This window comes from Ursus maritimus, unplaced genomic scaffold (genome assembly GCF_017311325.1).
Source record: "Ursus maritimus isolate PB19 unplaced genomic scaffold, ASM1731132v1 scaffold_9, whole genome shotgun sequence".
NCBI classification, from domain to species: domain Eukaryota; kingdom Metazoa; phylum Chordata; class Mammalia; order Carnivora; family Ursidae; genus Ursus; species Ursus maritimus.
The window spans coordinates 51,794,103-51,820,888 of record NW_024427107.1 but is presented as its reverse complement, the minus strand read 5'-3'; the positions used below and the strand labels follow the sequence as shown (position 1 = coordinate 51,820,888).

At 32.4% G+C, this 26,786-nt stretch overlaps 1 protein-coding gene across 4 annotated transcripts in view; it reads right to left on the bottom strand.

Moving 5' to 3' along the window:
• Positions 1-4,610: 4,610 nt before the first annotated feature.
• EMC2 (ER membrane protein complex subunit 2) overlaps positions 4,611-26,786 on the bottom strand; it is a 45,065-nt gene continuing 22,889 nt past the window's right edge. The window contains exons 6-13 of one of the 4 annotated variants that reach the window (XR_568171.2): positions 26,408-26,493; positions 26,201-26,260; positions 20,657-20,738; positions 19,747-19,857; positions 17,394-17,498; positions 8,207-8,294; positions 6,871-6,933; positions 4,611-4,748 (exon numbers count right to left, since the gene is read on the bottom strand). Coding sequence is in view for 2 of the 4 variants with exons in the window: in XM_008689260.2 (XP_008687482.1) it covers positions 8,208-8,294; positions 17,394-17,498; positions 19,747-19,857; positions 20,657-20,738; positions 26,201-26,260; positions 26,408-26,493 (531 nt within the window). In the remaining 2 variants the exon portion in view is untranslated. Of the gene's footprint in view, positions 4,749-6,870; positions 6,934-7,891; positions 8,295-17,393; positions 17,499-19,746; positions 19,858-20,656; positions 20,739-26,200; positions 26,261-26,407; positions 26,494-26,786 lie in introns of those variants that run through there. The other 3 variants (XR_005833677.1, XM_008689260.2, XM_008689258.2) reach the window with 3 other exon arrangements.

The following is a 26,786-nucleotide window of genomic DNA, read 5'->3' as shown; positions in this document are numbered from 1 at the left end:
AATCACTTGCTTCTTCCAATCAGTCCTCCAATAACTGAGTCAACTACAGAAAAATGGTTTTCAAATTTTAGTGGGCTTCAGGAATACCTGATGGGTTTGTTAAAACACAAATTGCTAGACTGAATCCTGAGTCTCTTATTTAGTAGACTGGGGTGAGGCTCAATAATTTGTATTTCTAACAAGTTCAAAAATACTTTGAGAACCATTAACTAAAATTTTCAATAGCCCATTAATCTCTTTCGGTCATTTGCAATATCCTTACAAGTTGGGGAATTTCTACAGCTTATTGAGAATGGCTCCAGTTTTTATTGTTAATCATTGTATTTTCTATTATTTATATGGTATATATAATCTCATTGGCAGTCTTATATTGTTCATATAACATGCAGATTAGATTTTTGGGTAACTTTCTGATTATATTTATTTTACCACAAAACAAAGTGAAGCTAAACTACTTCTAGAAGTAAGATTTGTTAAATAAATTAAATCAAGATGTGCACAGTATTTTTTTTTGTATTAAAAGAAATATGTACTATGTGCAGGTATGCTAGAACCTGGGATGAAAAAAGTGGACAAATATAGGCATAGTCTCTGACCTCCTATAATTAGAGAATCTACTGACAGACCCAATTATCTGAAAACATAATTAAGGTGATAAATGCTCCCAATGAAAGGTATATAATACAAAAGTATACAACAAACTTTTCCAGAGTAGCTAAACATTTGACATTTCCAAGTTGCTCCTACAATCATCAGCACATAAAATTATGGGTATGTTTTTAGCTGTTCTAGTAGGTGTGGGTGGTATGTCATTATAGCTTTGATTTGCACTTCCTTATTAATAGCAAATGATGTTGAACGTTTTTCATGTGCATATTTGCCATATCTGCCTCTTCAAGTGTCTTTTGCCCTTTTTTATTGAATTTTGAAAGTTCTTTATAGAATCTTAAAAGTTCTTTATTGAATAGATGATTACAAGTATTTTCTGTCTATGGCTTTTCATCTCTTTTAACCGGTCATTCTCAGAACAAGTTTTTATTTTTGACAAAGTTCAATTTATTCTTTTTTTTTTTTTTTTTTTAAGATTGCACCCTTACCATCACTTGAAGAACTCTGGCCTAATCCTAGGTCAAAGAAATTTCTTCCTGTTTTTTCTTTTCTTAAATACTTTGTAGTTTTACATGTTACATCTAGATCCATAACCCATTTTGAATTAACTTTTTTATAAGGTGGGAGGTCTAGGTTGAGGGCCTTTTCCGCTATGAATGTCTAATTTTTTCAACATCATTTGTTGAATATTCAATTGTCCCAGACCAATTCCTTCATTGAGTTGCTTATGCATCTCTCTCAAAAACTAATTGGCCATACTGGTGTGGGTCTGCTCTGGACTCTATTCTGTTCCACTGCTCTATGTGTCTATCATTCTGACAAAACTACACAGTAACAATACCACACTGTTTTGATTGCTATAGCTACATATGTCAGTATCTGATAGTCTGATTTTTCCAACTTTATTTTCATTTGCAAATTTAAGACTATTCTAGTTCCTTTGCTTTTCATATAAATTTTATAAAGTTCTATCTACAAAGAATCTGTCTGTGATTTTGACATTAATTGTACTATACCTATAGCCCATTTGGGAGACAATTAACATCTTTACTATATTGTCTTCCAATCCATGAATATGGTATGTCTCTCCATTAAGTCTTCTTTGATTTCTTAATATTTTATTTTTGACCAATTGTAAAATTGAAATATGATTGATTTTTGTTGACCTTGTATTCTATGATCTTGTAAAACTCACTTATTAGTTCAGGATGTTTTTGGAGATTTCCTGGGATATTCTATGTAGACCATCAGGTTATCTGTAAATATAGACAGCTTTACTTCTTCCTTTCCAATCTGTATGCCTTTTATTCCCCCTTTTTTTTTAATCTTACTGCACCAGCAAAGATATCAAGTACTATGTTGAATAGAAGTGGTAAGAGTACACAACCTTGCCTCATTCCCAATCTTAGGAAAAAAGCATGTATTCTTTCATCGAGATGATGCTAGATGTTTTATTTTATTTTTTTAAGATTTATTTGTCTGAGAGAGACAGACAGAGCACAAGCACGGGGAGTGGCAGGTATAGGAAGCAGCAGGTTCCCAGCTAAGCAAGGAGCCTGATGTGGAACTTGATCCCAGGACCTTGGGATCATGACCTGAGCCGAAGGTAGAAACAACTAACTGAGCAACCCAGGCATCCCTGGATGTAAGTTTTATAGATTTTTTTTTTTTTATCAGATCAAGGAAGCTTCCTTCTATTGCTAAATTAGTTTTTTTCATCATAAACGGGTGTTGATTTTTGTCAAATACTTTTTTTACATCAATTGATATGATCATGTGGTTTTTCTTATTTTCTTCTGAATACAATGGATTACATTCACAAAATTTCAAATATTAAAACAGCTCTGCATATCTGGACTAAACCCCACTTGGTTGTGGAAACAATTCAGGTCTTTCCACGCTGAACTGATTACCAGACAGAGGTACCTCCATACAATGGAATACTATTTAGCAATAAAAAGGAACAAACTATTGACACAGCAATAACACTTATGGATCTAAAAGGCAATATACTGAGTGAAAAGCCAGTTTCAAAGGGGTATAAGTTGTATGATTCTATTGATGTAACACTTTTAAAGTTACATTATACTGATAGAGATAAGATCAGTGTATGTTGGTCATCAGGGTTAGATGAAGGTGTAACTATTAAGTAGCAAGAATGAGTTTCTTTGTGATGTTAGGTTCTAGATTCTGTTTATAGTGATAACATGAATTCAAGATATAACATTTTACAAACAGAAAGAAAAAGAGCATGTAAATATTGTGAAATCTAAATAGGGCCAGTAACTTAGTTAACAGTATTGCTGTAATGTCAATTTCCTGCTTTGACAATATACTGTGGCTAAGATAATAGGAAGGGGCCCCTGGGTGGCTCAGTGGGTTAAGCATCTGCCTTTGGCTCAGGTCATGATCCCAGGGTCCTGGGAGCCAGCCCCACATCAGGCTCCCTTATCAGCAAGGTGTCTGCTTCTCCCTCTGCCCTTCCCCCACTTGTGTTGGCTCTAATAAATAAAATCTTAAAAAAAAAAAAAGATAATAGGAAAAAGTTGGTACATGGGAACTTCCATACTGTTTTTGCAACTTCTTGTGAGTCAAAGTATTATAAAATAAAACATTATTTAAAAAATACAGGTAGGGAAAAAAAAAAAGGGCCTCACCTCTGAAAGATGAGTCAAGGAAAGCTTTGGTCTATATGGAGGGAATGAGTATTAAGTTTATAGAAAGAGAAAGCATTAACAACTCCATGGAACTTAAATGTGGCTAAATTCAGAAATAGAGGGGAAAGTAGAGGAAGACAGTTTACAACAGGGAATTTGAATCATCCTTCCTGGTTCTGATACTACATAGAACCTCACAGGCCATGTATAGAGCAAAAAAGGGAAACAACTGAAGAGTTTTAATGAGGGGGAGGGTATAAAGGCATTATTAGTGATGTTTAGTCACATTCTAACTGCAATGGAGAACAATAGACTGAGAAGTAAAGATGCAGGAAATCTTGGGGCGCCTGGGTGGCACAGTGGTTAAGTGTCTGCCTTCGGCTCAGAGCGTGATCCCGGTGTTATGGGATCGAGCCCCACATCAGGCTCCTCCGCTGGAAGCCTGCTTCTTCCTCTCCCACTCCCCCTGCTTGTGTTCCCTCTCTCGATGGCTGTCTCTATCTCTGTCAAATAAATAAATAAAATATTAAAAAAAAAAAAAAAAGATGCAGGAAATCTAGCTTTCTGGCTACTGTTATAATTCAGGAGTCAGGTGATGATAGCTTGTTCTAGGGTGGTGATGGCAATGAAAATGGAGCAAAATGGACAGATCTGAAATGTTTAATGCAGCATAAAATAAATAGAACGCAGTTTCTATAAACAGAAAACTTCCATCAGATTGGTGACACAGAACTAAACTATTTCAAAGGAATATGGTGTGGGTGGGGGTGGGGGTTGCCAGACTGGAGCAATCTGAAGAATGGGAGGGGAAGAACAGATACAAGTTTAGAAAACTGAAGGAATTAGGCTGTAAAACAAAACAAAAAAACAAAAACCAGAAATGGAGCAGTAGCTCAAGGTAGACTGTGAAAATGAGGGGAGACACTTTTAAAAGGTAACAAAATGAGCACATTTGAGTATGAACTACAAGAATTTAGTTGAAATGAAAGAAAGAGATAAGAAAAGAAATAGTTTAAGGACAAGTGTGAAGAAAAGAGATGATGTGACATTTTGGGGAAGGCAGGATGCTCTATGGTAGAAGGCAGTATGGCAAATTCATGAAACTAAAGTAAGACTGAAGTATAAAAAACGAGGGGGACAATGGTGGGAAATCATTCAGAAGAGGGCAGGGCTACTTTCTTCTGCTGCAAGAGAAAAAGAGGTGAAATGAGGTACAAAAATGTCTGATACTGGGTATGTTTTTCTCTGTGAAATATAAGAGAGCTCTATTAGTTAGCTACAGCTGCCTTAACAAAGTACACAGAGAACTGGGTGTCTTAAAAAACAGAAATTTATTTCATCACAGTTCTAAAGGCCAGAAGTCCAAGATCAAGGTGTCAGGAGGGTTGGTTTCTTCTGTGGAATCACTCCTTGGCTTGTAGATGGGCATCTTCTCTTTGTCTTCCCATGGTTTTTCTCTGTTGACTTGTGTCCTAATCTCTTCTTATAAAGATACCAATCACATTGGATTACTGACCACCCGTATGACCTAATTTTACCTTAATTATCACTTTAAAGACTCTATCTCCAAATAAAATCACATTCAGAGGTACTGGGGGGTTAGGACTTCGACATATGAATACTGGGGGGACACAACTCAGTCTGTAACAAGAGGTTACTTGTCAAGAGTGAGAAGGGAGATAATGATGTATCTTATGAGGCTCAAAGTGAAAAAGGTTTGAAGTAGTTCTAAATAGTCTGAAATAGTTCTCAAAATGACTACATGAAGTAATAGCATAAATGGGCAATTTAGTTTAAGTTCAGTTTAATTCAAAATGAAATTACAACTTTAAAAAGAAATTATGATTTTATTATTCCACTAAAAAATTATTTTACAAGTCAGAAAATCTGAATTCTAATCCCTGCTCTGCTAATAAACAATGACCCTTGGATATATCTTTCTCATATTTTTCTCATTTTAAATAGGAAGAACATACCACAGAATAGACATATGCCTCAGAGTATGCTAGAAAGAACACTGACTTGGGAAACCCTGATATCCTGGTCCTGCTCTGTCAGAGAAGAGCTTAATTTCTCAGAACCTTGATTCTCATCCTAAAATGGAATATAACTAATTCATCTTTAAAGTCCCTTCCAAAATCCCACAGTTCTATGAAATAAAGTAAAATAAAGTTACTTTGAGAATAAATGGATTGTGGCATCAGAAAAAAAAAAAAAAAGATTCTTTGAAATATTTACCAATAAAAATTATATGCTCCCAGCATACTGAAACACCGGTCTTCCATTTCTATCTTTTCTACATCCTCCTCTGCTCCCAAGTCAATATTATCCTATCGTTAAGATTGGCTTAAATAGTGTGTACTGAGTTGCAACAAGATACTACTTTTTTTTTTATATGTACTTGTCGCCTTAACTTTAAATCATTACATTCTGAAACACCATTCCCAGCCAAAATAAGAATTTTGCATACAAAAAGAAAAAAAAGCTGATGGATATATTAGTCAGAAACATACATGGCAAAAATAACAGAAAATCCAAACAATGTCTTAATCATGAGTTTATTTTTCTCATGTAATAAGTGCAGAGGTTGGCAAGTGCTCATGTTGGTTCAGGTGTTCAACAAGCCATCAGGGACGAGGCTCCCTCTAATCTTTCTACAAAGCCATCTCTGAAAAGTAGCTTTCATTTTCCTATTTATTGTTTCGTAGTTGTAAGATGGCTGTTGTACCTCTAGGCATGTTGTTGACACTCATGGCCTGAAGTAGAAAGAGGCAAAAAGCCTCACTTCACAAAGCTCTGACTTTTTAATTTGAAAGGAAGACCCTTCCCAAAAAAGTCCCATAGACCCTTTTATTAGCCTTAAATAGGTCATATGCCCACACTTTAGATATTTGTACTACCCACTATGGTGGCCATGAGTCACATGCAGCTATTAAAATTAAAATTAAATTAAATTAAAAATTCAATGTCTCAGTTCTACTGACCATATTTCAAGTGCTCAATAGCTACAGTTAGTGGCTACCATATTGGACAGCACAAATACAGAATATCTCCTTCACTGAAAAAAGTTCTGCCTTGGCGTCTCACAGATCATAAGAAATGAAACCACCTTGTTTTGGATCAATCATGATACATATCCTAGGGCTGACATAAGGTAAGGTCCTTATCTCCTAGAAGAGCAGGGATTTCTGCTCCTACCTGAACAACATAAGATATCATTAACAAGGAAAAAGTGCCGTTCAAAGCACTTGGCAAACAACTGCCACAAGAGGATGATCCATACATTTAAACTGAGGTTTACAAATTGCACATTAATAATGTACTTCATAAAAAATTCTTGGCAAGCAGGTATTAAAATTAGAAAAATAATGTGAAACTTAGGCTGACAGTTATACAAGGCACTATCTTACACAAATATAATTGCTAAAGTAAACACTACCCTATTGACTAATAGGAGATTGAAGTAAGAACATAGTGGAGTAATATATGAGCATTTCATAGCAAACAAATCTGAGATGGCTGATTATGTTGAAAATGCAGTTACTAAATTCACTGGCAAAAAGAGTGCATCTTATGATAACAAAGATTTGTTGATAAGAAGTACCTTTATATGGGGAGAGTTATTTCACATCTGCTCATTTCTCATGGCAGAATAAAATGAAAAGAACTGCAAAATAAAAGAAAGAGACCAGATATGGAGAATAATATACTAACAGAATTATTCAAAAGATTAAAAAACTGATATTGACAATAGTTTTCTTCTAAAGACTTCCCAGGTTGTCAAGTCCTCCATGAACCCCATATGCCTAAATCCAGCAATGGCAAGTATGCAGGAGTCTCTGTATACTATTGTAAACTAACTATTTATGTTTATATAAGTAATTACACATGTATGTAATACATAGAACATATAACTTTTATATGTAAATTACAAACTACTACTAACAATACATGCCCTAAATGACCAGTTGCCTATTTTAAAAACTGATTTGTGTCTCAAAGTTCTTTCTATTCCACTGAAACATGCAAAATACTGTTGAAGGTAGTATAATGGTTGTTTATCATGAAAAGAGAAAAAGGAAAAAAGAAGTTCTTATTATTACTAAGGAGGTAATGAAATATGTGAATTGTAAAAATATTGCTCCAATAGATAGTTTAGATTTTCCTATTTTCCCTAAGTAAAAATAACTCAGCCACTGAAACCTCTTTAATCTCTACTGTGTTCTCTTAATATTCTTTTATGCAAAATACTTAGAAGTTCAATAAATTTAACTTTCATAAAGATTATAGCATTATAGCATACGTGAACCTTAAAGCTTTTTATAAGATAAAAATCTCAATTATGTCCTATGGCAAAACAAAAATTTTACAGACGTATTACTGAACATTAGTAAGCAAGATTTATCAGAATAACATTATAGCACATAAAACAATAGCCTACTGGAATGCATAGCAAAATCCAACCTGACACTGTAAATAGAATCAATATAAATTTGCCAACATTTTGCTTGTCAGCAATGCATGCTATGTATTTATCACAAATAAAAAGGAGTTAATTAGAAACTGAATTCTAAAACAACATATTCACTATTTAAGTATAACAAAAAGAATCTAGAATCTTCATATGCAAGTTTAATAAATCACATGATTTATTTATGGGATTTCTACATCAGGTTGTGGTTTAAAAGAAGTTATTTATGTGTGATATGAAGAGAATGATGTACAGTCAATATGAATCTTGTTAAATCTCTCTTCCGGGGACTTTCTCCATCTTCCTGCTTAGCAATAAAAGGCATTTTTAGGTTTATATAAACATTCTTTACAATTGCCCTCTTAACAAAAGATTAGTATATAAATAGCACTAGGCATTTAGTAAATAAGTCACAGGCCATTAAGTTCAATTGTGCAGTTGTGAAATGTAACGTGAAAGAGTTTGAAACCTTAAGACTGGGTGATCTGCAGTGTTTCCAACATGTCTTCGACTGCCTTAAGAGAGTATTTAGTTTCCTTCTTACTTCGACCTGCAAACTAATTTAAAAAAAAAAGCAATTAGGCTCAATTTCATGGCAGGCTCAATATCACAATCTTACCTTCATGTTGTTAACGAGAGTTAACATTATCTATTTTATCACTAGCATGAAATCGAATATCTTTTCTTCAATAAAACAGAATTTGGGTTTAATTCTTTGCTTTTATTTCCCTTACCTCCAGAGAACTATCTAGAAAAATGTTGCTACGGCCAATGTCAGAGAAATTACTGCCCGCGCTCTCTTCTAGGATTTTTATGGTTTCAGATCTCACATTTAGGTCTTTAATGCATTTTGAGTTTATTTTTCCGTATGGTATAAGAAAATGGTCCAATTTCATTCTTTTGCATGTGGCTGTCCATCCAGTTTTCCCACCTTTTGTTAAAGAGATCTTTTTCCCATTGCATATTCTTGCCTCTTTTGGTAAAGATTAATTAATCATATAAACATGGGTTTGTTTCTGGGCTTTCTATCCTATTCCACTGATCTGTGTGTCTATCTTTGTGCCAGTACCATACTGTTTTGATTACCATAGCTCTGTAGTATAACTTGAAATCCAGAATTGTGATACCTCCAAGCTTTGTTTTTCTTTTTCAAGATTGCTTTGGCTATTCGGGGTCTTTTGTGGTTCCATACAAATTTAGGATTATTTGTTCTAGTTCTGTGAAAAATGCTGTTGGTATCAAAATAGGGATTGCATTAAATCTGCAGACTGCTTTGGGTAGTATGCACCTTTTAACAATTATTATTCTCACAACCCACGAGTATGGAATATCCTTCTTTTTTGCTTGTGTTGTCTTTATTTTATCAATGCTCTATATTTGGACTTTACATTTTCATTAAGGTTTCATTTTTAGTTGAAGTGTACTAAGATTTCACCACAAAATTGGCCAATTTAAATGTTTAAGTAGTGTGATTATCTACAAAAACATAAATTTGATTTTAAAACTATCCTCTTTCGACTAGAAAACTTTTATGAAATAAAAAGCGTAATCTATAAGTAAAATTTGTATTTCTACAGAAATGTGCACCATTTCTACTTCTCAGGCCTCTAAACAAATATTTACAATTTCAACAAAAGTCAAATGTAAGTGTAATTTCTATTAAATATTTTAAAGTTGCAAGACATTTCTAAAATTATTGAAAGTAAGTCACATTATTTAAATTTTTCTGCAATTAGTTGACAACATAACATGTTTCTGTAGTAAGGAGCTGTCAAATAAAACTCCATGCTACATATTAAAATGATATAAACATGTTTTAAAATAGGTATTTCTAGTTTATGAAGTTGTAATTTATTTTATAAAACCAAATTGGGATTGGATTTTATAATGAAAACAAAATACAATGGACTAGAAATGGCACCTTTGCATATTTAAAGGCAAATTCATGACATATTAAATTCACTATAGTGCATATAATCAGTAAGGGAAACACTGTTGAACTTCCCATGATGATTTCAAATGGATTTTCTAACTAGACTGACAATTCTCATCATTTATCAGTTTGACTGAATACTACAAATTTACTAAGAAAGTGTTCCTTGTGGGGGTAAAAGAAGGTTTATTATACATATCTATATTCCCTCTGCCCCTGGTTAAAGTATTGACTAACATTTGCTATTAGCAAAATATAGTATTTTCAAATTAACATCTAAGCACTCAATATATTTTCAAGTGACTGATCTTCCCTGCAAATACCAATGCTGTCTTAAGCACTTAGCACTTGATTTATGATGTGTTCCTTCTCTTTTGTAATTAACTTAATTTGGCAAACTTCTCATGACCTGTTGAGAAAGATTAAGTGATCAAGCACAGGTAAAATCATAGAAGCAACAGACTTCAGGAATTGGTAACCTGCCTCTGACCTCTCTGGCTGGAGGTTAACATTATGATTCTCCTACTTCCTAAACCATTAGCTTCTATGGTTGAATCTTGATTTGACAGAGTAAACAAAGGGGATTTCTAGAAGAAATGCCAGAGGAAAAGAAAAGTTTCTTAGAAGAACCAACATCACTTTACCTTCATAAAACATTACTAATTCAAGGAATTCAAATGTTAAATATACAATTCATAATCACAAAATATGGTAATAACACAACATTTAAAACTCTGCCTTTTCATAATTTCCATGGTACTAAAGGATGTGGGGTGTGTTATTACTCCTATTACCCAGTTGATAAATTCACTTTCACAAGGACTTAACAAGAACAGAAAGCCTTTTCTTTTACTACTGCCTATCCAAAGTAAACAGGAATGGTCCTAATCAGATACTTAAAGGCCTAATTCTAAGAAAAAGCTTTGATGGGTCTGAGCAAAATAGGATACCACATAGTAACATTCACTCCAATTTTTTAATTAGCAAAATAATGAAAAATTTCTGTAGAGCTGAAGTCATAGCCAAAATTTTAAAATACAGTACTTTTCTTGATTTGTTCTTAAACATAATAGTAATAAATATAAACCTGTGATTTTTTTAATTAGCTAATTTAAGAAATCACCTAAGATTGTGTGTCAACACTACTGACAACCAGTGCAATTTAGAATAAACCAAACTTGTTTGTGTCAGAACAAATAAAAAGAAAGTTGGAAATATAAATCTATCACTTCAAATTTTGCCTGACATGCAATTATTTTGTCTATTCCAGAATTATATGGCAATTTAACTGATTAAGCCGGAATCCTATTTTTCCCTCAAATCATGATTTAATTTTCCATTTCCCAAAAGGATAGTAATAGAATCACCTCTGCAATCATAAATAACATATGGATTGCTAGCACAGACAAATTTAACAGTGTACTAAAGAAGCATTTATCTGGAAAATTATTGTGAGTAGGTTCACATTAAAGTTTTTCATGAGCATTAATCAAACTTGCCTGCCTATACTGAACATGCTAAACCAATTACCTAATTGAAGAACAAGTAGTAGCCATATTCTGTTTCATTAAGTAGAAAGAAAGAAGGAAAACCAGTTCTTAAAATCTCATTTTCTCTAATTTACAAATGCCTGGAAAAACATTACAATAAGAAGTATTTATTATATACTTTATACTTGTTTATATGCCTAGACATGAGTCATAAAATTCTCAATTAGATCCCAGAGATTTATCTAATTACTAAAATGTCAATCTCTGAGAGTTGTACTTTCCACATTAACCACAAATCCTGCATTTTTGTTTTCACAGTTAGATTTTGCTTAAACTCTTCTTTCATAATTCCCTATGGATTTTAAAGAAAACTCAATAGAAAGCACACTCAAATAATAAAACTTGTTTATCAAATTCAAAGATCAATAATTTATCCACTGTAATAACTGGGATAAACTGGGCTAAAATTTACCTTTGCATAATTTGTGGAAAATAACATGAGTGGATGAAGTACTAGGATAAATAAATTGGAACACTGGATGGATGAATCTCAGAAACATTATACTGAGTGAAAGAAGCCAGGCACAAAAGAGTACATAACCTTTGATCTCATTTATATAAAGTTCTAGTACAGGCAAAACTAATTTATAGTGAAAAAAATCATATCAGTGCTTGTCTGCAGTGTCAGAAGGGCTGACTGCAGAGTGGCAGAAGGGACTTTCTGGGGTGACAGAAATGCTGCATATCTTGAATGGGGTGATGGTGAGATGGGAATATACATTTATCAAAACTCAACTATGCATTTAAAATGTGTGCATGTTATTGTCTATAAATCATACCTCAATGAAGCAGATAAAGAGAAAAAGGCAAAATAAATGAAAACAGAAGGCAGGGACTATGGAGTTTTACAATAGTTTAATAAATTGCCAAATGACCACATATTTCTCTTCCCATTAAGAGGTGAAGTATTACATCCCCTTAATCTGGGTTGACCATGTGACGGGCTTTGCTTAATGGAAAATCAGCCATATGTGACAGAGATTCAAAAAGCCCTTGAACAGTGGAGTCTGCCTGTTTGCTACTCTTGGAATCCTGAGACCACCACATGAATAAGTCCAAGTTAGCCTGCCAAATGAGAAACACGAGGCCCAGAACTCCCAGCTGACAGACAGCCAAAGTCAGATATTTAAGTGAGACCATCAACCACTAGCATAGTGCAGAAACATAAATAAGCCCAGTCGAGACGAGCAGAATTACTCAACTGAGCCCAAGCCAAACAGCCTACCTACAGAATCACAAGCAAGTTGTTATTTTAACTCACTAAGTTAGCAAAAGGTTATGGATACAAATATTTATGGAATCTGATTCACAGAAAGAACCCAGAACCTCTATAGAAAAAGCACAGACTATGTAAGCTTTAAAAGCACAAAGAAATTTTATTTAAAACCTGTTACTGGTGTCTAGGGGCAAGTAAATTTTGCATGATGGGTTTGGTTGAGGAGTATTGGAAGTTGCTACAGAGAAACCCGACATGGCCAACTGAGAGATACGTTATCTTCCTGCAGTGGTATCTAAAATGATAGAAACTGGCAAAAGTTCTTTTTTCTATCCTTTCCTATAGAGTCAAGAGAAGACAAATCGTATCTTCCGTAAAGATGTGCACAATATCGCTGTGGACTAAGGAGTTTATGATGCAAAACTCAAATACTGAAGAGTACCACTGACACTCTTAGAGTTCCTTCCAAAGAACACTGAGACTTTTATAAGTCTATAAATGGAATGGATCTAGTAAGGTAAAAATCTAAAAAAAAAAGAACGGCAGGGAGGGCAAATATTACTAAAGAACAGGGTTTAGATCTATGAACAATGGCTTAAAATACTGAAATGATAGGTTCATGTTTAGTGATAAGGTGCATCTCATAAGGCAGGGGAAGGGCATACTTGTCTGGCCTTATATTACTGAAGAGACAGGGAAACAAAACTAAATTCTGAATTTAGTTACTATTCAGAGCTTTAAGTCTGAAATGAAAAGAGAAACACAGGAAAATAATCGAGAAGAGAGTGAAATTTATAGCATTTATAGCTTCAGATACATTTATACCCGACATTTCTTCATACAGGCAGTATATTTTGGCTGTTAAGAACATCAACTCTGGAATCAGACTCCCTAGGTTTAAAAACAGCTGTCATTAACCAGCTATGTCACCTTGGGAAAGTTATTTAATCTTTCTATGCTTTAAGTCTTCATTTGTAAAACAGGAAAAGTACCTACTAGAGCTCATAAGAAATTTTCTACAAATATTTGTTCTTATAACTATTCTTGTTGTGGTAGTTATATTTACAATTTACACAGCAAGCATCATAAAGTAAACCTGGAGCATGTGATTAGTAAAAACTATATAATTAGTATTACTGTGATTTAGTGAAAATTATGTATTAGCTTCTTTAATCCTCAAAACTTCTATTGTGTCCATCTTACAAATGAAAGGCTATAGGCCCAGAAATAGTATATAATTAATCCAAAATCACATATATAATAAATGTCAGAGCCAGACTTTGAAGATAGACAATATGGATCTAGCATTTGTGTTCTTCTCTTCACTCCTACATGGTGATACTAGCTTCCAAAAATGGGACTCATGACAGAATAGAGAGATGGACAGAAACTCTCTAGATAGCTATATGGGGGGAAAATTGACCCTTATTTCACATTATACATAGAAATCAATTCCAAATGGATTGTGGATCTAAATACAAAAGGCAGATGGAAAAAAAAACCTCTAAAGACACACAAAATTATCTGTATGACTATGAGTAGCAACCTATTTCTTAACACAAAAAGCACAAACCATTAAAGAATATAAATGAATGTATTTCACTTCAGAACTTTTATTCATCAAAATCAATTGAGAGAGAGCAAGTAAGAAAGTGAAGAAATCTGCTGCACATATAACAAAAAGCTCATAATCAGAGAACTAAAAAACAAAATAAAAAGTCATAAACCAATTAAAAAAACAGACCTCATGTAAGAGATATACAAATAGCCAATAAACATATGAAGAAGTGTTCAATCTCACTGGTCATCAGGGAGATACAAAATGAAACCATGAGATACCACTACACATACACCAGAATGGCTATAATCACAAAAACTGACAGGACCAAGTATTGATAAAGATGTGGAACTACGAGAACTACCAAATATGGCTGCTGAGACTATAAACAACTAATGTGGAAAACAAATTATGACCCAGTTTTTCCACTCAAAGGTATACATCCATCAGAAGTACATGTATACCAAAGGACTGCAGCAATAATCAGTGCAGTATTATTCAAAATAGCCCCAAACAGGAAATAATCCAAATGCCTATCAACAACAACTGACTAGATAAACTCTAGTATGTTCATACAATAGACTCTAGTACAATGAAAATGAATGAACTACAGACATGAAGAGGGATAAATGTCATAAACACAACAGTGAAACAGGCTATATAAAAATTAAAAACATGATACCATAAAGCTCAAAATCAAGCCAAGACTATGGGATTATCAATCAATACTCTTGAGGTTAACAAGAATAGAAATTAAGAGGATGTACTATGAGGGCTCTGGGGTGCTGTAATGTTTCTATTTCTTGACCTGGATACATTTTCCTTGTATAATTCATTGAAATGTACATTTATGACTTGGGTTCTTTTTTCTATGTATGTTGTAATAAGAACTGATTTTAAAAATACAGTCATGCCATGTCAAAAAAAGCACTCTGAGCAGCTAGTTATTTCTCAAAAATACCTTAAAAACAAGGATGTACTCTGCAAACCATCACATTAGTTTTATATTATCCAAGTCTTATCTTTAAATCACACACACACATACACACCCTCTAGACCTACTATGTGTGGAACCCTATGATAATTTGTGCTATCTCAAAATAACTGCATTTGAAGAAGCACAGCCTAGCTAATATTTATAAATATTCTGACTTACAATATGCCAACAATATCCTCTATTACATATAATAAAAATACAATAAAGTGACTTCAAATAATGTGACCATGGGGGCACTGAATTTTTTTAATCTCCCCAATCTTCTCCAACCAGGACTACAAAAACAAAGAAAACAGCACCAAAAACAAAATAACAGAAAACAAGCCCAAAGAGAACATCTTCAAAAAAATTCATTACAGGTAATCCTCCAAAACTCTGTAATGTGGTTTTTATCACCAACAGCGGCAGGACCTACAGAAGATCAACTACTGTATGACAGGAGTATATATGCTAGGATGGACAACCTACTACTCTACAAGCCACAGAAATGAAAAAAGTATGAACTGATGAATCTGCAAATGGACTGCAAAACCAGACAGTCTCAAAAGCTCCAAATCATATGTGACAGTAAATAAGTCTAACAGTCTACAACCTCAAAATCTCTAAAACGTCCAGGAAACACCCTCTTCGAGGAGGAAAAACCCTCACACTGAAGGATAATCACCAGAAACTAAAACCAAATTGAACAAGGCAGAAACACTAGGGGTAAAAGGGAGAGATGGTTCAGATAAGGGAAAGGAGTCGATGAGAAGAAGGTAGTGATGTCCACAGGCAGCAAATCCCAGAATAAAATAAATAAAATAAATAAAACAACAAAATGCAACATTTCAAGCTGAAAGCAACATTTCAAAATTCAAGATCTATAGAGCTCTAAGGATAGAACAGAAGGCTGAAGACAGAAAATCTTTTTTTTTTTTTTAAGATTTTATTTATTTATTTGACAGAGAGAGAGACAGCCAGCGAGAGAGGGAACACAGCAGGGGGAATGAGAGAGGAAGAAGCAGGCTCCCAGCAGAGCAGCGAGCCCCATGTGGGGCTCGATCCCAGGACCCTGGGATCAGGCCCCAAGCCAAAGGCAGACGCTTAACGACTGAGCCACCCAGGCACCCCAGACAGAAAATCTTTCTGAACCAGACGAGTTCTGAGAAAGACTGTGTACACAGAAAGGTCATATTTAAATTCTCTATAACAAAAAGGAAGCCATAAAAAGACAGGTTGGGAAAGTTATCCTATTTCTGATACCCTCACGCCACAAAAACCTTCTCCTAATAAAAATTATCTGATTTAAACAAGGAGAACAACAGCAACAAAAAAGAGAATACAGATTAACTCCATAAAAAATAATACAGAGGAAAAAAAACACAGAAAATAGCAGAAAAGAATTTGAAAGAAAATGAATGATAGAGGAAAGAGGTGAGAAAGGAAATCTAATAAACTTATAATTAGAGACCTGGAAAAAAAACTTGGGCTAGCAAACAGAACAAATATTTAACAGAAAAGCAACTCTTCTCAGATTAAAAGAGGATTAAATTTACACATTAAATGGGTCTATTGTGCATTTGGGAAAACTGACCCAATAACAATCAACAAAACATATTATAGTAAAACTACATGATAAAGAAAAAATTCCTTTGGACATCCAGACAAAAAGTCTAAGTCACTTAGGGAAAGGAAATCAGGATGGAATAAGACTTCTTCACAGCAATATTTTATCCTAAAACACAATGGAACAATATGTTTAAGACATAAAACACAATGGAACAATATGTTTGAGATACTTAAGTAAATCAAAGCCAAAGGTTGTATAAAAAGCCAAACTATCCCTCAAATATAAAGACTACAGAGAGGTAAGTTTATAAACATGCAAGATGTAATAAGATACTGTTTTCCCATGTGCTCTTCCTGAAGAGTCTCCTAGAGACAAGCTTCAGAAAACTAAGAAATGAGTGGAGAAATTTCGGATAAGATCCGACGTGTAAGCAAAGTACAAAAACTTTTTTATATAGTCTGGCTAGTTTACTTTTTGGCTTTTCTTCCTTTTAATTACCTGAGATACTCTAAATAAATAATATATTACACACTCAATCTGCTTCTGAAATACACTGCACAATTTGTTTACCTTTTCTGGGTTTTTAGAATTACTTTTTATTTGCCAAATACTGACAACTGAAATTTCCAGATAGTAAGGCTACTTATGGCATCATAGTAGTAACAGATTTCTTTTGAAAACAGAAAAAAAATAAGTGATCCTATAAGTTAATTCTACACAGTTAAAACACTCTAAGACCCAAAGGCATAAAAGTCCATTGACAGACATTTGGCTTTGCAGTTTGCTGAAACAAAAAACAATGAAGAAATACATTAACTGACCTATATGAGAATATAAAATTATCAATACTGACCTGATAAGCTCTGTTTATTTGACTAGCTGCCCAACTAGCATATTTCATGTTGTCCTTTTTTGTTTTTGCACTTGCTTTTGGATTAGAAGCAATATGACTTGCCGACTAAAAACAAAAAAGAAACATCAAAAACAAAATTCCTTTTTTCTAGCCAAGATAATCAACAAAAACATGTATGGGTCATATTTGCAATGGGATAAGAAAGAGTACCAAAACAATTTTAAAAATAAAAATAAAGTGGAATGAAATTAGTGTTTAAAAATGAAAATATAGTTTAAAATATACACAAATAACGAATCATGGAACATTGCATCAAAAACTGGGGATGTACTGTATGGTGACTAATATAACAAAATAAAAATTATAAAAAAAAAAGAAAAAAATAAATTAAAAAAATAAAATAAATAAAATACAGACTAAAGTGACAAAAAGAGAAGGAGCATCTTAAATACCTAAATTTATTTTATTAATTATCTACCACAACTCTTAAAATTAAATACTTAAATACTCTAGAATATCATTTAAATACCATAGGATATTGAAGGTCATTAATATTTTTTGTTATTAAATTATTATTTCTAACTCTTTATTATTATATTACTTCAGCTTTTCTATGTCAGAATTATAGAATTATTGAATATTAATGTAAGAAAGAATCTCAAAAATAATTTAGTCCAATTTCCTACATTAACAGGTGAAAAAAATTTAAGTCTACTAGGAGTGATATGACTTGACCAAAGCAAGTTATTGAAAGCCTTAATAATAGAGAAAGATCCTCACTTCCAATCTAGTTCTCTTTTCACTTTACCAAGAGTTTCCGAACTATGTTGCACAGCACCAGTTAGAATCACTGCAATTTGATCAATCCATCCTCTTCTTTTAAAAAATACTTAAACAAGAGATTGTTAATCTAGGATCCATGAAAGAATCTGTAAACCACCAAAATTATATACTAATTTTTAAGCATATGTTGTATTTCTAGGGAGAGTAAGATCTTTAATCGTATGCTTAAATATATCTTATTCTTAAAAGGATTCAGCGATATGATTAAAAAAAAAATTAAGCCTTTCTTTTATACCTAGCCTATGTTATAGGCTCCTTCCCACTCTCTCCTCCTCTGTGAGGAATTTATTGGCCAAAATCTTATTTTTACACCACTATGTCTTTAATGTCACCTTTTTGGTATGAATTTTAGCAAATGCTGTGATTAAGAGAATGACTCTGGAATCAACTGACTGAACTGACATCCCAGCTCAATTACACTTAATAAGTCTGTAATCATCTTCTGACAAATTAACTAGATCTGTGTCTCAGGCTCACTTTCTGTGAAGTGGTAGTAATAACAGTATCTTCTCAAATAGTTGATATGAGGATTTCATGATTTAAAATTAAAAAAGAGCTTAAAACAATGCCTAGCCCATAAAGTGTTATGTATAAACTATCATTAATAATCTATTCTTAAACATTTTTTAAATTAGTCTTTCATTTATTTGGTAAAAACAGACAACACTGCTACTACACTGTATCTCCAACCTACTACAATTGACATTGGGTAGATCCAGGAAAAATTTCTTGAAATTCCTTTGAACTATTTTCTAATCATATTTTGTCATTCCTTTCCTAAAAATTATTTCATTAATATTTCTTCCTGCCTCTATTTCTGCAATCAATTCTTTTTCACTGAGCCCCAACAAGACATTCATCCAAAAGTCCTTGAAAAGACCAGGATAAATTAAAATTTCAAAGGACTGGCCTATTAAAAAAAAGTTTTCTGATTGTATGAGGGACTCATTTTATGTATATTTTAAAGCTCAGCAAATTCTTCCTCTATTTCCCATAGCTCTTGTTAATCGCCTTTTCTAAGCTCGTCGTTTGGCATACATAAACCATAGAAATATTTAATTACATGCTTCCCACAATTTCCAAGCTCTTATCTGTACTGTAAAAAAGTTTTGACAGTAGAGATTTTATTGCTAATGTCTTTTATTGCATAGTTTAAAACTATGTCATACAATTATAATTTAAGGTAAGAAATACAATAATGTTGGGCATAAACCCAAGATATCAAAACAAATAAGATACATAAAATGGTTTTGTATCTATTACTATATAATAAAAAGGCAGATTTAAATTCTGATACAATAGAAGATATTTTATAATAAAATGTCAAATAGTTAGGATGTATTAACATTTAAAAATAAAACTGCCTTATAACCATTGCTCGTATTTAACCAGAAGAAAAAATATGCTTATCAGCAAAATACAAACAAGAGGGAAGTGATTGGATGGGATAGTTAATGGACTTTAAACGACAGATTTCATAAAATAACATTAAACATGCACCTCTACTCACCATGTAAAGCCCAAACAAAGCTCTCATATTTCTGTTGTTCAGTTTCAGTGCCTGTGCAAAATACTTTCTTGAAAGTTCGAGGTTTTCAAGTCCACCTTGGGTATATTTAACCTGTTAAAGATTGCAGAGTGCTGAAACCTGTTTATTTTACTACTCTGAAATATAGCATGTTTCATCATACCATAAGCATTAGTAATTGAAACAGATATTCTGTAAACAAATACAAGATGTTAAAAGAATTCATCTTAAAGTTGTTAAAGACAAATTTTAAAGCATAACCCCCCCCTAAGAAACCTATTCTATGAACATTAAGATCACAGAGTATTTTTTAAAACAAAGTGCTGTCGAAAAAGCCAATATAATTTCTTTTTTAGCTGCCTTTTTAATGTCTCACAATTTTATATTTTCTATTAGTAGCATTCTAAATCTATACTTACATACTGAGTTGCTCTTTTCTAGTCACCTTGACATTCCTTATTAATGAAATGCTTCTAACCTTACAGCATTCAATTGTATTACTATTCTTAATAGTAAGGTAAGTATTTTTTACTTCCAAAAATATTAATCTTAATATGAATGTCCTAGAATATGGATTTAAAAATCATAATCATTGTAAATATCTCAGAAGCCATTAAATGGTAACAACTGTGGCATCATTAGTTCATGATTAGGAAAGAAAATATACAATAAAAAATACAAAGAATTTCACTGTTTTAAGTGCTTTTCTTTTTAAAGTCATATTCCCATTATAATATTAAAAATGTAAAGCTTTTACACCTCTAAGTCAGTTTTTATGTCTTAAACATCTATATACATGCCTCACATTAAAGACATATTCTTAGCTCCAAAATGATATCTAACACCAACAAAAATAAAATCATATACAACTGTTGTTTTTGAAAGCACTTACTTCAGCATACTGCTGACAGTATAAGTGGTTGTGTGGATTAGTCATCATTAGCTCCTCTAAACAAAAGGCTGCTTTAGCATAGCTGAAAAGTATGAAGAGGAGAAATCAATTTTAAAACTCACATATACCATCTTAGCTAAAATAAAAATAATTTAAAACAATGCTTGAAAATAATTTTAAAATAATTTTAGTGATGTTAGACATTTTATTCCCAAAATTTAAATAGCTTCATTAATAAATACTTGCTATGCTGAATACTTAATAATAACAAATAACAAAGGTTTAAATTCTAAAGCAGCCTATGAACAATCAGTAGATACTACATTCTTAAAACTGAGTCACTATTATGACATCCAAACATTATTCAAAACACAGACTTCAAAACCCTGGATCAGCTTACACAGAAAATAACTTCAAGTCCATTGATCACTTGAATAAAATATTCAAATAGCTAAAGTGTAAAGAGGAAATAAACATTTTATTAAATACTATCTATTCACAAAAATCCTTTACTGACACCCATCTACCAACATATTCTATTTTAAAGACTTTTCATTACTTGTCAATACGAAATTATAATGAAGTTATAAATTTTTAAACCCATGAAAAATAGATCAAGTTAATGGTTTTGATATGCACTCTACTACTATTTCATCATGTGGTAAAGAAACAAACATCCTGCTAAAAACTTGAGGAGAGGACTGCTACAAAGGGCTCTGGAAAAATGGTTTTATACCACATGACTAATTCTCCTCAATGTATTTTATAAGTTTAAGCAATGTGAATATCGTCACTATTTACTATTTATAGGAAATCCTAAAGAACACAGGTGTTGTAAAATCTATTTCCAATAAAAGGTGATGACAGTACCCAAGAGAAAAAGACCACCTACGGTTATTTTTGGCATTTGTCACCAATATACAAAGCTACCTATCTTTATACTAAGTCTAATATACTTAGTTTTCAAAATACACATGCTGCAGTTTCACATACGTGTACTGACTAATAACAGTTAACTTGTATTATGTGCTCATTAAGTATCATACACTTCTCTAGGTGTGTTGTATGTATTAATTCATTTAATCCTACCAAAACCCTGGGAAGTAGGAAATTATCATCATTTTATAGTTGAAAAGGCACAGAGATGTAAACCGAAACCTAGGCTATGCCACTCCAGACAGCCTACTCTTAACCACTATGCATACTGCCTCTATGCACTACACACAGTGAAAAATCGTGGTAATGACGGTAATGATGAAGAGGTCAATGGTAACATAAAAACGGGTACAACAATCAAACCCAAAGGGCCCGAGAAACCAAAAACACCCTATAGATTACCAAAAATCATAGCATTTTAGATTTATACACACATACTGTTACCAAGAACCATACAGCTATTTATTAGCCTTTTTCATTTTTATACCCAAAACCTAGCACTGATTCCGAATATGTGATAGGTATATAATAAATGACTGAACAAATGACTGAATAAATGTCTAGAACAAAAGTATTATAACTACCTATCTGATATATATTTATCATTCTATAAGAGAAGAAAACTCAACTTTATCAAAAGGACAGTTCCTTCTAAATATAGTTCCTTTTACTAAGATGATCCAAAACTCATATTAATGTTAAGAATAAATGTTCTTACAGATTTAAATGGGTTGAGCACAACTGTGACTCTGGTTTATATACAACATAAAGTAAGTTAAAATAGGCAGGTATGAGTTTCTACTGAAAAATGAATGCCAAGATATTTTTCTCAAAAATTATTTAGTATCACATACAGAAGAGGATCCCTTCCCTCAATTTTACAAAGTATAAAATCAAACTAATTTTGTGGATAAAGTATAGAATCAAATAAACTTAGAGCTGAAAGGAGCAGATGATCCAATACAGTTTTCTCAACAGAGGTTCACTCAAGAGTATTTAAACCATACGGCAAGTGACTTGAGTCTCAATTCTCCCAAAAATGATACATAGCCAAATGCATAAAAAAGTTAATTCATTACATACAATGACTCAATGATTAGAGAATTAAAATTATTTGAATCAACTTAAAATAACTACTAGTATTAGTATGTTATTAGAGTCAATAACTAAAGTTTCAAAGTTCTGTTCCTCACAAAAGCATTTGTATAGGTTACAGATCTATCCCTACATTGCTTTATCAACACCACGATTTTTCCTTATAGGATTTTGATAATTCCATTTGTTATAGAATTTTATAGTACGGCTGGACCTACAAAAAGGAACCAGTCACAATCATAATTAACTTATATTATTAATTGCTCCTTGCGGATATAACATCTAGTCTTAACTACAAATCAAAAAAAATTAAAAGTCTTTGTTCAAGATACATGTATTTGTTTATAATACATATCGGTAGTAATAATGCGTATTTTAACTAATTTTTTATATTTAGAACAAGTAAAATGTCTCAATATGGTCAACTAGTGTAATATATATCACTGCAATCACCTAATAGAAACTAGAATTTATAAATCAGAAGTAAATTTAAATAAAGGAAACAAAGATATTCAAAAAAAGTACGTGGCAGAATTCTATATCTTCTTTAACCTCTGTAACAACAATGAATAGGCTTATATAAACGTTCTACTTTGGAAATTTATTTGGAGTAAAAATTCTAGATCTATAGTAGCAATGCTGCCTGTGACCTATTATATTTAAAAGAGCTTACTCTTACTTATTCCTATGCAAAAAGAACGCCAAAATGATAAATATATCTAGCAACTCCTAAATTGCTACATTTTGCCACTGCCCACAAAACTGACATCCCATAGTAACTTACCTCTCCTACCAAAAACAAACGGTAAAAGGAAAAAACCCCACCTACTACAATGACTTGCTCAAATAGGTTAAATGCATTAAATGAACAGATTCTGATTTCATATAGTTTCAAAAAAACCTGGAGATATTTATTTCCACTCACCTTACACCTGAATATTCCCTCTGTGTTCAATAAGAAAAAATAAATGGTCACTTTGTAAATAACAGGCTTCAAGACCAAAAAGAGTTCTGTAAAACAAGCTAAAAGGGGAGGCTGAACACAATTATCATTTCCCCTAAAAGGAAATTACTTTTCAGGTGCTTTTCTGTCTTAGTATTTCTTGATTTCTTGGGATTTTTCAGTTCATTTCTCTTAAGTATACATTCAACTCTATGAACTCTTTAGAGACTCAAAATAAAGCAAAACTGAATGTGGACATTAACAAGGTGAACCAAATAATAATAATAAATTTAATTATAGGTTAAAAATAAAGTATAGCCTATTTTAGAACTGAATACAGAACTATTAGAAACACATGCAAAAAAATAGAAAAAAGAAAACAGAGCTGATATACTTATGTAGTTCTTAGAGGACATGAAAGCAATAAAAACATATAATCTGACTACATAAAAATATAAAGTTTCTATAAGTTAAAAAATCAATATAAAAAAGATATATAGCAAACAAGGATATATTTTTGACAAGACAAAGGTTCATACCATTTGTATAAGGAGCTATTAAAATTTTTTTAAAAGTTGTAACCAATTTTCACCTAACAAAATTTACAAAGACTAAAAAGAATGATAGCACCCAGTGTTAAGGGGATGCTAATAATTGCTTATGTGACAGTAAACTGATACTACCTTTCTGGTGAAGAACTAGGAACGATTTATCAAAACTACTAAAAATGTGCGTATCATATAATCAAGTAATTCTAAGAATTTAGTCCAAGGAAACAAAATAATTAATACAGAATTATAGTAAAAATGAAAAAAAAAGAAAAAAAAAAGCTTTCTATTCCCCTAAGAAACTGATTAAGAACACTAGAATACATTAATAAGATGGAATAATATAAAGCCATTAAAATCACATTGTGAAATATTTATTGTGATAGGGAATGCTATCAAAACATAACTAAGTGAAAAGCATAAGCTATAAAAGATAATTCTATCTTAGTATCTATTTCAAGAGGTACTGAAGAAAAATATTAAATATAAATTGTAGATAAGTTAAGATGATGCAACTACACTCGATTTGGTCTTTACTCTTTATTGTGTTTTTCAAATTTTCTTCATTAGGTATTTCTTTAATTTAAAAAATTCCTTGATTAATCCGAAATTTTTTTAAAGCTTTTAATCACAACATCTTTAAAAGGCACAAAAACATTTTAAGTAACTGTCATCTGTTTTAGGGACAAAATAAAACTAATGTTGATTGTTTCACTGCACTCCAACAATTCAGTTTCATGTTATTTAAATTATATACTGTATACTTTACAAATGTGGACTTTAAAGCTATGAAAAATGGAACACCTGAAATTAATATAGCACTGTATGTTAACTACACCAGAATAAAAATAAAAATAAATTTTGAAAAAAAAGCTATGAAAAATGGAAACATTACCATTTAAGCCAAATGTACCACCACTCTGACATACATAAGAGAATCTTAAGTACATTTACATATGTGATTATATAAGCACACATACATCTATATGAACATGATTCAGGACAAAATTTCCTAATTGGAAAAAAAAAGATTCTGACAGCCAGAGCACAGAAGAGAACTGAAGAATGGTTTCCAGAATACAGTACACATTCATTAAATCACAGCTATTACTTTTATTTTAGCTTCCGGTTTTACTAGAAATATGCAGATGACTACCTTAATTCTCCATTTCACATTACACATATAGCCCTAGGCAAAGGAAGACATAGTATCTTCATTCTATTTTATTTCCTGTGTCAGCTATTTGTAGTACGACAATGAGGTTAACTATTCATACACCGTAAGAATATGCGCAAGAGACTATGATTCTATTGCCTCAAAAAGAAGAAACAAAACAATGTGATATACTTCTGATTTAGAAGAACTAAGGGAAAAAAGAAAAAAATCCTGCCTGTAGATGGAGGTTAGCATTAATGCTGCAATATTAGAAAACACGCACTAAGACCTAAGACGAAGCTAATCCTCTCACACTGGGATTTCCTCCTGTCACCGCATCAATAAAAAAGCTAACAAAAACATTAAATATCCAATAAGCAAGTTCCTACAGCATTCAACATTCTTGATTATTCTTGGTCTTTTACCCAGGCAACAGAATGCTTCTACTTTGGAAGAGTTGATTCTCTTAATACTAAGGCTAATAAATGCATACAATTGGCAGAATTTTTAAACAGCAGGGAGTATAATACTCTTTGTATATTAGAACAATTTAGACTCTAAAAATTCACAATTTTGAATCACTAAAAATAGACTTAGTTCAGCAAATGTAGACCTTTACAATTCCAAAGAATCCATCTGTATTTGAAAGAAAAACCTGTTTCTCAAACAAAAATAATTTAGCAAAACACAAATGACCTAATTAAAGCAATACGCATATTATAACCAACAGATGATTTCTTTTCATTTATTTACTTTGTTCATTTAAAATGACATGATTCACATCCTCTCACCAATTCTTCAGAAACGTCTTCTGGACTTATATAATAGTTATAAAAACTTCACTCCTAGTAAAATTTACAACTTACTCATGTTCATTGATATAAAGTTCTGCAAGTTCATGCCAGGCCTCTTGGTCCCCAACAAATCTGGTGAGAGGAAAGGGGAAAAAAAGTGTGCAGATATTCTGTAAATGAACAGCATGGAGGCAAAAAGGAAAATCAAATGCAAATTCCATTTTAATTAAAAAAGATTTATCAGAATAACAAAACACAATCCTCTTGTAAGACACTCACTGTTCCAGATACTCATTCAGTTCCCGAATGGCCTCCACATTTTTCCCCTGGGCTTTTCGAATGGCAATCTTACGCTTTCTTGCAGCCTATGGGTTGACATTAATAAAGGATTAGGCCCTCATGATTCCCTGGGTTTTTGTAAAGAAGGTAATTTGACTGTGCAAATTATTATCTCAATGCCAGTGAAATTCCATTGTAGAACTACTGCTTAGTGGGAGTTTATAAACATACCCCATGACATCCCACTGGGGAATTCAAACATTCCTCTAACAATCACATATGCTTTACTTTTGATGTACACAATGTATGCATCATTTCATTCAAATAAATAACCATCCAGATTCTGATAATTACAAGCCAGCAGGGAATCCTAATCTTT